The sequence below is a fragment of the Musca vetustissima genome, unplaced genomic scaffold (genome assembly GCF_032173495.1).
Source record: "Musca vetustissima isolate MV318-11 ecotype Yass unplaced genomic scaffold, APGP_CSIRO_Mvet_v1 utg18572, whole genome shotgun sequence".
NCBI lineage: Eukaryota > Metazoa > Arthropoda > Insecta > Diptera > Muscidae > Musca > Musca vetustissima.
Genome location: NW_026882156.1, coordinates 65,039 through 78,398, shown reverse-complemented (window position 1 = coordinate 78,398; position 13,360 = coordinate 65,039). Strand labels below are relative to the sequence as shown.

At 35.7% G+C, this 13,360-nt stretch overlaps 1 protein-coding gene across 1 annotated transcript in view; it reads right to left on the bottom strand.

The window, feature by feature from the left end:
- Positions 1–896: 896 nt before the first annotated feature.
- LOC133328382 (uncharacterized) overlaps positions 897–13,360 on the bottom strand; it is a 52,116-nt gene continuing 39,652 nt past the window's right edge. Inside the window, exon 2 of the mRNA XM_061536951.1 lies at positions 897–986. Within this exon, the coding sequence (XP_061392935.1) occupies positions 897–986 (90 nt within the window). The remainder of the gene's footprint in view (positions 987–13,360) is intronic.

The following is a 13,360-nucleotide window of genomic DNA, read 5'->3' as shown; positions in this document are numbered from 1 at the left end:
GATTGTAGAGGAGATATGTTAAGTTTTTGGCTTTTCTGGTTGATTTTTTGTTGTTGCTGCTGTCGTTGTTTTCCTGGTAAATGACCGGCTTGGTTGGTTGGCTGGCTGGTTGGTTGGTCGGTTAGTTTGGTTCACTGCTGCTCTCTGATGTTGCGGCTTGTTGGTGATGATAGTTGAATAATGTGTCTGGCCTTCAAGTCATAACGTCGTACATTAATAAAACAACAACAACAAAACCAACAACAATCTGAACCAAAAAAAAAATTGCTATACAGATGTTTGGCTGGACAGGACTGGACTGTTTGACTATTTCGTATTGCTGCTGCTGCTTTTGGTTGCTGGTTCCTTGGCTGGTCAGGTCATGTGTTGGTGGTAGTGTTGCTGGTTTGATTGAATGATGTGTGTTGTTGTTGCTGCGAGGACAACTTTAGGTTTAGGGTTATATATGAGTGTATGATTGTTCCTATAGCTGGAGATTTGATTTCCTTTAAAGGTTTTTTTTTGTTTCTTCGTTTCTTCTGATTTTCGAGACTGGTTGCTAGGGCTTGAATTTTTTGAGGTAGGTTGTATGTATGAGTATGAGTGTGTGTAGGTATTGAAATTGTTGGCTGTCCCGACGTGCGTGCTTGTGTGTAATTTTTTCAAGCAAACAAAAGGACCACAATACGTGTTGCTATTTATGTGGTGTTTCTTGATGTTCCTGTTCTGTATTTTATTAACCCCCACCAATCCGTAAAAAAAATTCTTATCCGATTTGCTTAGCTATGCATTTTTTTCGTTGCTGGCTGGTCTTTGATTGTTTCATAATTTATTACTGAATGCTTGGAATAAAGATTAATGTTGACATTCGAGGTCTTTTTTTCTGGATATCCTTTGATATCTATCTTTTCTTTCATTCATTCGCAATTGTTCTTTCGGGCATTAATTTGTTTCCTCGACTGCCGATTATTTTTTTTCTCCGTTTCTCTCTTGATTAGCTTTTCAATCTGTAATGAAATGAAGGAGACACAAAAAATTAATGTCATGCCATGAAATTGAATTTTATTTGAAATAGATGAAGCGCCTTGTTATTAAATTAACCATAAAGTGCTCTGGCGGAATATTCTAATCCTAATCAAATAAAAAAATGTTAATTAATTTGTTAGTCAAATATCCGGCGAACCATCCGTCAATTTATTTTTTTTTTTCGCTAAAAACATACAATTTATCTTAATGTAATCTAGTTAAATAAAGGATAATAAAAAATAATCCAATTGCGGGTAAATTGTCACCAAAAAAGAGAAGGGGAAAAACGGAAAAAATTATGTAAGATTTTCAAAAAATATTACAATATTAAATATAAAAATTGAAATATTAAAATTTAAACAAATATATGAATATAAAAACTGAATGATATAACAGCAAGTAAAACCAGTAAGCGAAGCAGTATATTGCGACGGAGCCGATCATATGATACCCTCCGCAACTACGTCTGAAGTCTAACTTTCTGCGGATCTATATTCCGAGCCTGGACAATTTTTGTACTTGACTGATTAGAACATTTCCGGCTAGAGAACATTTAAATCATAAAATTCAAATGTTATTATTATTTTACACACAAAAGTCTTGACTCATTTAACACCCAAAATATTGACCGCTATTTTTAATAGACCAGATCCCCTTCCCCGTGTAAAATTTGCGATTTTCGATTTAAAATTATCTCCTCTCAACGGCCTAGAAAACATGAAAAAATCTATTTTCGATCCATTTCATTCCCTATATATCATCTGATATTTACCTTAACCTTACCTTAACCCCAACCGCCCTCTAATGTGGTAATTTGTAACTAAATAATATCAGAATACGTAGACGCCTGTATGTATTTAGGTATAACTCCCAGTTCCGAATAGATACATTACTATAATTGGTCTCAATGTATAGGTCAACAACTCCTCCTGTATATATTTTAAGGTGGCGGAAAAGACATCCATTATGAAAATGTCGATAAAATCAGAGAAATGATCGAAGTTGACCAGTATGTTAGCAGTCGTAGCATCGCCCAAGAGCTAAAAATCGACCATAAAACTGTTTTAGACCTTTTACACAAAACTGAATTCAAAAAGATGTTCGACGTATGGGTGCTACACCAATTAACAGAAAAAATAGGATGGATCGAATTTCCATCTGCGAAGCCTGACCAAACGGAATGGGATAGACCCATTTTTTAAACGGAAGGTGACTGGAGGTGAGAAATGGGTCAGATACGATAACCCTGTTCGAAAACAATCGAGGTCAAAGAGCGGTGAAGCATCCCAAATGGTGTCCAAATTCTATTTCTAAATTCTGATCTCTATTGTCAACAACTGGACCATTTGAAGATAGCAATTGAGCTTGGTTGGGAAGTTTTAATGCATGTACCATACAGTCCGGACTTGGCACCAATCGATTATCATATTTTTCTTGAATTGTAAAATTACTTTATTGATAAGATTTTTTTTGCAGATTGAGAGCAGGACTTCTAGAAAGGCATTATGAAGATACCTTTAAAATGGCAACAAATCATACAACAAAACGGTGCAAATTTGGCCCTTCCTTCCTTCACCACGTTGGGTATGTACAAGATATGTTCATAAGTTTTTAATTGAACAGAAGTAGCTTTTTTAAAGGGCCACTTATATGAAATTGTACGGAATTCAGTATAAAATCTGTCATTCAGGTGTTGTCGGGTACCATTTTTATATGACTCGGACTAAATTATATGAATTTGTACCGATTTAAAGCAAACATGCCTCATTCGGCATGCTGCAGCATAGAACACTGTGCAAAGTTTATTCTTAATCGGAGACACGGTGATTATTTGGTGCACAGTGTGCATGAAATCGGATGTATATATATATCAAAACTTTACTTGACTATAGTCCATACTCACTTCGGTATGATGTGTACAATTTCTTGTTAATCGGAGTTTAATGCACCGTTTACCGAAAATCAGATGGTAGCTATATATCTAAATTTTAACCGATTTCAACACGTCGTTCTAGCCTGATTTTTGCATACTATATAAACATTCGTCCCAACTGGATAAAAGTTAGGCCTTTTGTGCACGATTTACATAAAATCGGGAAATAAGTCTAAATTTGAACCGATTCTCTTCAATTTTAATGGGGTTCGTTCATAGGCAAAATAAGTGACCTGTGTTATATTCCATTCAATTCGGATCATAAATGCGATCTGTACTTGGTTTACAATTTAACGTGGACAGACAGACAAACGGACGGACCGACACCGACATCGACTGAGGAAGTTATTCTATGCATATTTGCATAATCATCGTGGGTTAATAAATTATTGGGATGATACTGAAATGTTCGCGGGGGTACTACGGTATTTTTTGGAGTAAAATTATCCTGAACAAAGTACTTTTGTACTGCATTTTCCATCCTTGAAGTGCTGTAGAAAGTCTTACATCTAAAGAAAATATGTAAAAGGTTTCCAATTTATTGACGATCTTGGAAGGTTTCATCAGACATATTGGGCAATGTGCCTCACAAAGGCCCTTACTTGAGTTGCTGTATTTATATCGATTCAAATCAAATTCAGCCGTTTCAAGGTTCGGACATTTGTCATCATAGGTCTTCTTTGGAATCAATATTGAAGATGTATTTTGTAGATGCAATAGGTCTATTCTAGATAACATTTTTTTTAATGGTTGTATGAGTTATTTTATGGATATGGATGAAAGAGCCCTTCAACGTCTAGAATATGTCTTCAATGGATAGGAGAGATTAAAGAGGTTTTTTGGATGTCTTCCAAGGAATAGAGTAACTTCGTGTAATGTGGACCACCATTTTCTTTTTTTGATATTGTGGGCGTAACAATGGTAAAAAATAAAAACAAATTGTTTTCACAACATAGTAGATTTGTTGGCTAAATATATTCCAGGTCAAATAATATTTATAATTGTTTATCCAAATGTTATTGCAATATATTTAAAAAAACTCTAAACTGCGAATAAAAATAACTTGGCGGGTAATGTGTAGAGATGGGCAGTGGGTAAATACCCGGTAAATTGGGTAAATACCCATTTGTGGGTATTTATTTGGGTATTTACTATATTGAATAGTTAATACCACATCTTACACCCTATTTCCGGGTTTCTGTTATCAAATCGATTCAGAATGTATAGTTTTACGATACTTTAAAGACGTAGGTAAATACTTGGGTAAATACCCGAGTATTTACCCAAAAATTGGGTATAAACTCTTTAACTGCCGAACCACTTGACATAGGCGGCCAAAATTTTGCATACATGTTTTTAATGTTAAAGAAAACATAGGAATCCAAAAATGGGGTCCCTGGGTCCAAGTTTTGATGTAGCCCCCATATAACCGTATCTCCCCATTTAAGGTATTTTTTGCCTATTAGACACATTTTCCAACCAAATTGGCTGTAATTTGGCATAGAGTGTTATTTTTGAGTACCAAATGTTCATGCAAAAATTTATGTATGTAGGTCCATGTTTACTGGTAGCCCCCATACAAAGGTACCCCTATTTTGAGTATTTACCCAAAAATTGGGTATAAACTCATTAACTGTGGAACTACTTGACATAGGCGGCCAAAATTTTGCATACATGTTTATAATGTCAAAGCAAATATAGAAATCCTAAATGGGGTCCTGGGTCCAAGTTTTGATATAGCCCCCATATAACCGTATCTCCCGATTTTGGGTAATTTCCTGGCTGGAATTTGGCACAGAGAGTTCTCTATGAGTACCAACCATCCATGCAAAATTGTCTACGCTGATCCACGTTTTCTGTCCTATACACCGTTCCTGATTTTGGGTATTTATATATATTTATAAACTCTTTAACAGCCGAACCAATTGACGTGTGTTTTGAAGACCTCATACAGGAAATAATACCATTCTGTCAAAAACGACATTTCGCATGTGTTGTGCAAAAATATATCTCATTATACCAAATTATAACCAATTTGATCGCAAAATCTGTCTAATATACAAAAATTACCTTAAATCAGGAGATACTGTCATATGAGGGCTATATGAAAACTTGGACCCAGGGACCCCATTTTTCATACCAGTATTTGTATTAACATAAAAACCATCTGAGCCAAATTTTGACCGGCTATGTCAAGTGGTTCGGCAGTTAATGAGTTTATACCCAATTTTTGGGTAAATACTCAAAATAGGGGTACCTTTGTGTGGGGGCTACCAGTAAACGTGGACCTACATACATAAATTTTTGCATGGACATTTGGTACCCAAAAATAACATACTGTGCCAAGTTACAGCCAATTTGGTTGGAAAATGTGTCTAATAGACAAAAAATACCTTAAATCGGGAGATACGGTTATAGGGGGGCTATATCAAAACTTGGACCCAGGGACCCCATTTTTTGATTTCTATATATGCTTTGACATTAAAAACAAGTGTGCAAAATTTTGGCCGCCTATGTCAAGTGGTTCGGTAATTAATGAGTTTATACCCAATTGTTGGGTAAAAACTCGGGTATTTACCCAAGTATTTACCACGTCTTTAAAGTATCGTAAAACTATCCATTCTAAATCGATTTGATAACAGAAACCCGGAAATAGGGTGTAAGATGTTGTATTACCGATTCAATATAGTAAATACCCAAATAAATACCCGCAAATGGGTATTTACCCGGTATTCTAGTAATGTGGACCAGTGTATGTGGGTAATGAGGATCAGTAAGTTAAAGGTAGGTTGTGGATTGGTTGTGATAAATTTCAATTTATTGCACTCTTGGGTAACAATGAATGCAAAAATATATGGGTTTATGTTTTGAAATAGTCCCCGTTTAAGGGTACCGCCCCATTTGCGGTATTTTGAAGATCCTTGCTTCATTATCCAACCGAAGCACCTGTAATTTCGCATATCGAGTTTTCAGAGGATAGAATAGAATATTAAATGCGCCCATGTTTCGAACAATTTTTATAGTGGTCCACATTACCCGACATTGAATATTTTTATTTAAAAATAATTATCGGCTTCAAAAATGAATAAAAATTAAAAATCGCCGATTATAATTACTGCTAAACGTATATTTTTGTTAAAGAAAACAAGAAAACCACATAACTTATTTATATTTGAGAAAAAACAAGTGTTCGACTATTTTGCAAAAACGCTCGACTATTGTGCTAAAAAATTTTCAAATAACATTTTTATAATCAGAGCTACTTTTTCTACTACTAAATTTTCTACTTTGCAATTATTTATTAAAAATCAAGTTTGATGTTTGTTGTCACTAATTAGGAAAACACTTATCAAGGCGGCATTGACATATTTCAAGCACTTTCTAAGATATAGGGGGTGGTCCACACTAGACGCCTGGTCCACATTACCCGAAGTTACTCTATATGCGTGATTAAAAATTGTAAATTGTCTCAACGAAGACACAAACCAATTAGTTGGCAGTGTGCAAATTTGAAATTTACCGCCCTATTGTAAAAAAAATAAGATGGATATGCTATTTGAACCTAGCTCAAATAAAAATTATGAATATATATTTCGAAAGAACTCCCCTAGGGGAGGAATATGAATGTATGAACTTTAAAAAATATTATATATTGTTCATATTGTTGGAAAAAAGAGGCCTTGGAAAAAAATCTTTAAAAAAATTCTCGCCTTGGCAAGAGGCCTTGGAAAAAAATCTTTAAAAAAATTCTCGCCTTGGCAAGAGGCCTTGGAAAAAAATCTTTAAAAAATCCACGCCTTGGCAAGAGGCCTCGGAAATATTCTTTAAAAAATCCACGCCTTGTGTTGATCCTTGAAAAAATATTCATTAAAAAAGAATAGTAAACAAATTATTTTTTAAAAAGATGGATAATCGAGAAATAACAGGTATTTGTTCGATAGAAATGCTGTAATGTGGACTGAAGAGGTTTTCTGAGAATTGAAGATACCTTCAAGCATTAAAAGAGGAATTCTATGGATGGAGGAAGCATTATATGTTCCTTCATATCGTCTAATTATACATACAAATTTCAATCCAATAATATAACCAAATTTACCTAACTACCTAATAAAAACCTACTAGGGCCTTCAAAAGTCCATTTGACACCTCCCTTTTGTATTACCTTTAATACTGAAATCTGTATCCTTCATTTTCGTGTATCCTAATATTTCCCCCACAATATTCTGTAAAATTGTTCCTAATTGATGCTGGGGGATCAACAATTTGTACTTTTAAGGGATGTTATTAAAGAAGCTGAGGGTGTGGCACCTATAAACAAAAAATAGAAACAGGCAAAAATCTGCCTTAAGAAGAAGGAAACAAAAACAACAACAAAAAATATACATAAATACCAAAAGATATGAAATTCATTATCTGTAGAGATTTTTTTTCTGTTTCCATATCCCCTCGGTTCAACATCATGGCTTGATGCTAAATGGAAAACATTTAGGTATTCACATCGAAGTGAAATTGGAGCGGGAGGAGGAGCGAGAGGGAGACTGAGGAGAACATACATTTAAAAAAAAAAAACATCCGATTTTTCCCTGTTTACGTTATGAGAAAATTGTGGAATCGATATAATATTATGTATATACGGTAGTTACACTTGTATAAAGCAGAAGAAGTACATTGAGGTGTACCACCATCAACATCACCCCAACTCAAGTTTTTTTTTCGAAAACTTCCATTCTTTTGCCACAACTTGATTTGTTGTTTTGTTGACTTCTAGGCGATTTTGTTGTTGTTGTTGTGTGTGTTTCAAGTTTCATCATTGAAGCGAGCTTAAGTTTGCAATGGCAGAAATGTCATAACTTCCACCCTGCATGTAGAATTTCGGAACAAGGGACCCTTTCTATTTTATTCCTACTCCAAGTGCAGGAACGAACTCTCTTGTTTTCCCCCACACAATAACATATTTTTTGAGGGAGTAATGGCTGGCTGTTGTGTTGTATCCTGAAAGTTTTGCGCATGACCTGCTTATTCCAGTTTTACGATTTTTTTTTTATTTTCTTGTCCTGTCATAGAGAGTTGTATGAAATGCGTAAATGATACATTTTACTACAAAACCAAACAACATACTTCGAAAAAAGAACCATGACCATGCCGAAACCGGGAATTATTGAGAGACAAAAAATAAAAGGGGAGAAAACAAATCTCTGCTCCTCTCCCTTAATCTGTTGTTTTTCTCTCCCATTTTTTGTTGTTACTACTCCTGATTAAATGTTCAGTTCGGATTTTTCCTTTGCAAAGCTTGAAATAATTGTTGTGTGAAAGGATGGATGGGGTGGGTGGATGATTGGATGGTGAAAGGTGAATGTACAAATGGAGTCCTGCGATGCGAATATAACACGATACGGGTTCATGAGCATGTTTTGTAAATGACCCGTAATACTCTCTACTCCATCATTGCCGTATCGTTTTTGTTGGTACTGTTGTTGTCGGTTTTTTGCGGCTTTATGGTATACACATTCTCTTTTCGGCATTGCTATACTTGTTACATACTTTTGTTTAGACTTTTTTCGGCTGATCCTCCTCCAACTTCTTCCGGAACATATATTCGGAAATTTATACGGATTTTTAATGGAAGAGGTCTTCTATAGAATATCTATCAGATTTTAGTGGTAGAAGAAGTCTCTTGGGGATAAAAGAGGCTTCTATAGAAAAAGAGGTGCAGTAAGAACCATTATTTGGATAGAAAGGGTATTTATGGTTAAGAGAGGTCTTCTATTGATATTCTATGGCTGAATATCTCTGCAATAGACCGTCCAATCCTTTATGTAGAATACCTTCAGGTCCCTTATGGAAATGGTCTGATTTTCTTCGGCGAAAATTTTCTGTTCTTCTTTTACAATAAACTCGTGGTTTTTTTGGCGAAGATCTTACGGCCTTCTATGGAGAAGACCCTCTGGGTTTCTATGAAACATTTTCGAATCTTCTCCGACGACGATTTTCTGGTCTTTTTGAAGAACACCTCGCATTTTTCTATGGAGAAGACCTGCTAAAAATCTTTTTGGTTTTTATGCGAAGACTTTCTGAATTTATCCGACTAAGAACTAATGGTCTTCTATGGAGAATAACTACAGATCTTGTATGGAAATATCTTCTAAACTTCTATGCAGAGGACCATCTGGTCTGGAATGGGTTCTTCCCCATTCTGATCTTCCATGAAGAAGACATTCCGGTTTTCTATGAAGAAGACCTTCTGGTCTTCTATGAAGAAGTTATCTTCTATGAAGAAGACCTTCCGGTCTTCTATGAAGAAGACCATCTGGCCTTCTAGGGAGAAGATCTTCTGGTCTTCTATGAAGAAGACCTTCTGGTCTTCTACGAAGAAGACCTTCTGGTCTTCGATGAAGAAGACCTTCTGGTCTTCTATGGAGAAGACCTTCAGGTCTTCTATGGAGAAGAACTTCAGGTCTTCTATGGAGAAGACCTTCAGGTCTTCTATGGAGAAGAACTTCAGGTCTTCTATGAAGTAGACCTTCTGGTCTTCTATGAAGTAGACCTTCTGGTCTTCTATGAAGTAGACCTTCTGGTCTTCTATGAAGTAGACCTTCTGGTCTTCTATGAAGTAGACCTTCTGGTCTTCTATGAAGAAGACCTTCTGGTCTTCTCTGAAGAAGACCTTCTGATCTTCTCTGAAGAAGACCTTCAGGTCTTCTATGGAGAAGACCTTCAGGTCTTCTATGAAGAAGACCTTCAGGTCTTCTATGAAGAAGACCTTCTGGTCTTCTATGAAGAAGACCTTTTGGTCTTCTATGAAGAAGACCTTTTGGTCTTCTATGAAGAAGACCTTCTGGTCTTCTATGAAGAAGACCTTCTGGTCTTCTATGAAGAAGACCTTCTGATCTTCTATGAAGAAGACCTTCTGGTCTTCTATGAAGAAGACCTTCTGGTCTGCTATGGAGAAAACCTCCTGGTCTTCTATGAAGAAGACCTTCTGGTCTTCTATGAAGAAGACCTTCTGGTCTTCTATGAAGAAGACCTTCTGGTCTTCTATGAAGAAGACCTTCTGGTCTTCTATGAAGAAGACCTTCTGGTCTTCTATGAAGAAGACCTTCTGGTCTTCTATGAAGAAGACCTTCTGGTCTTCTATGAAGAAGACCTTCTGGTCTTCTATGAAGAAGACCTTCTGGTCTTCTATGGAGAAGACCTTCTGGTCTTCTATGGAGAAGACCTTCTGGTCTTTAATGGAGATGACCGTCTGGTATTTTATGGAGACCTTCTGGCATTCTATGCATAAGAACTTCTGGTCTAAAAGAGGTCTTCTATGGTTAGAGGAGGCATTATAGGAATAGGAGAGATTTTCTAGGGATAGGAGAGGTCTTCTATGGATAGAAAAGTTTTTTATTGATAGAAGAGGACATTTATGTGCAGAGGAGATCTTCTTTGTATAGTAGAGATATTCTATGAATAGAAGAGGTCTTCTGTGTCAAGAAGAGGTCTTTTGTGGCTAGAAGATGTCTTATATGGCTAGAAGAGGTAGGTATTTTATGGCTAGGAGACGTCGTCTAGGTCGGAAGAAGCCTTTTATGGCTAAAAGAGGTATTCGATGGATGGAAGAGGTCTTCTGTGGATAGAAGAGGTCTTCTATGGCTAGAAGGGTTCTTCCATTGCTAGAATAGGTCTTTTTTCCATTGCTAGAAGAGGTCTTCTATGGATAGAAAAGGTATTCTATAGATAGAAGAGGTTTTCTGTAAATAGAAAGGGCCTTCTATTGATAGAAGAGGTCTTCTATAGATATAAGAGGTATTATATGGCTAGAAGTTGTATTCTATAGCTAGAAGAAGTATTCTATGCATACAAAAGGTCTTCTATGGGTACAATAGGTGTTCTATGTATAGAAGAGGTCTTCTATGGCTAGAAGAAGGTCTTCAATGGATAGAAGAGGTATTTTATGGATAGAAGAGGTATTTTATGGATAGAAGAGGTATTCGATGGATAGTTCTAGCCTATGGTTAGAAGAGGTCCTCTAAGACTAAGAATTACAAATTATTTTTTGCAACCTTTTGCCTTTTATCAAATAACTGAAAACTAGTATTAAATTTTCAATATTTATTCATGACTTATCTTCAATATTCATTTTACAATTTCTGATGCAATGACTTAAAATTTTGTAATAGCTAAGTTTAATAGTTGTAAACACAGTCAACAAAATGTTGAGATCCTTTACAGATAAAATACCGACCGAACAAAAAATGCTTCTCAAGCTTACATCCTTTTTTCGATACAGCCACAGCCGTAACGTAAAACAAACTCAAATGTCATGTTAAAGTGTAAATTTGTAAAAATAAAATAAAGAATAAAACAACAACAACACATAATATCTGCCGACATGTTGTGTGAAAGATATTCATGTTTTACATGGATGTTCTTCGTCCTGCTTGGTTGCAGAAGACTATTATCTCCTGTTGCTTCAATTTTATTTCGGAAAAGTTGTTTTTTTTATTTTGTTTGTATAAAGACAATCAACAAGCAAAGATGTTTCCTATTTTTTTTTCTGTTTGCACTCTCTAGGATAATTCCCAAATGTATTATCCTTTTTTCCTGTAATGGATGTAAACATGTTACCGTATCTAGACAGCAATCTTCATCGAATTACACCTTGTTGCTCTTGTGTGTTGCCTATTAGTTATCCCAAGGCTCTATTTTTGTTTAGAAGGAACAGGACGGACATGGTGCAAATATTTTCCAAAAAAATATGTAAAAGCAAAAACGAAACATTGTTGTAATCTATAAAATGGGCAATTTGTATGCAAAATACTGTGAAAATGAATATGATAATGCCAAGAAATATACATTTTGTTTTAAGGTCGTTTAGTGTCGGATGTTTTTCTTCTTTTTCGGGGGAATTATTGTTTGTGTGATGCAACAAGAATCTTTAATGGGGTTGGTGACAGATGATATTTATTAAAATATAAAAAATATTTAAAAGACAAAAAGGTCGTTTAGATAGGAAACTAATTTTCTAACAAAAAGGCTTCCTGGTCTTCTTTGGAGAAGACCCTTTGGTCTCCAATGTGGAAAGCCTTTTCGTCTCCAAAGTGGAAGACCATTTGATCTACAGAAAAAAACATTCTGGTCAGTTACCAAGATTTTTGTTGGTCTCCTAATGAGAATACCTTCTGGTATTCTCTAAAGAAATATTGGTGTCCTGTGGAGATCTTTTTGTCCTCTATGCAAAGGTCTTCTGATCTTCTGAAATCATATGGACTTTAAGTAGAAGATCTTCTGAACATAAGACCTTCTGGTCTTCTATGGAAAAGTCCTTCTGGTCTCCATATAAATCCTTCAGGTCGAGATCTTCTAAGACTTCTTTGCAGAAGGGAGGATAGATCTTTTGAGATGAAATTCTGGTCGTCTCTGGAGAAGATGTTTTCTTTGGAAAAGGACGTTTGAGTTTCTATGGGAAAGCTTTTCTAAGGGATCGATTTAGAAGACCTTTAGGTTTTCTGTGGATAAGACCATATTTAAATATATTGATAACACACCAAACATCTTCTAGAAGAATATCTTCTGCCCTTCTATGGATAAGGTCATTTAGGTTTTATATTGATAAGACATTCCGACCTTATATGGCTAGGACCATCAGGACATTTAGTAGGAAAAGACCTTAAGATTTTTTATGGGGAAGACGTTGCTGCCTTAGTGGTTGGAAACCTATTGGACTTCTATGGAGAAGAACTTTTTGGTATTCTATGAAGAACAACATCTGGTCCCCTGTAGAGACTATGAATGTTCTCTTAGTCTTTTATGGAGAAGATATTCTGGTTATCCAAGGATAAGACCTTCTGGTCTGGAGAAATCCTATTGATATTCTTTGGAGAACAACTTGTGGTGTCCTATGTAGAATATGATTGTCTTCTGGTATTATACGGAGTTGACCTTTTGGTTTTCTATGGCGAAAACCTTCTGATCATCTATACAAAGACCTGCCTATTTTCTAATGAGAATACTTTCGGGACTTATATTGAGAAAACATTCGGATGTTCTAATGAAAATTCTTTCAATTTCCATGAAAAAGGCCTTGCGTTTTTTTTAAGCTTTCTGGCTATCATTGGAGGAAAACTTCTGGTCTTCTTTGGGGAGGAACTTCAGTTGTTCTATGGCGTATACATTCTTGTTTTTTTTTTATGGCGAATACATCTGGGCTTCCATGGCAAAGGGCTTCTAATGTTGTATAAGGAATACCTTCTGCTTTTTATGGAGAAAACATTCTAGTATTCTGTGGTTAAGACCTTCTGTTTCTACAAAAGTGACCTTAGAAGAAGCCCTGTTGATCTTCCGATCTTCGTGTCTGCTATGGAGAAGATATTGAGGTTTTCTATGAAGGGGGCCTTCTGTTCTTCATAAAAATATATTTTCATCCCCAATGGGAAAGAT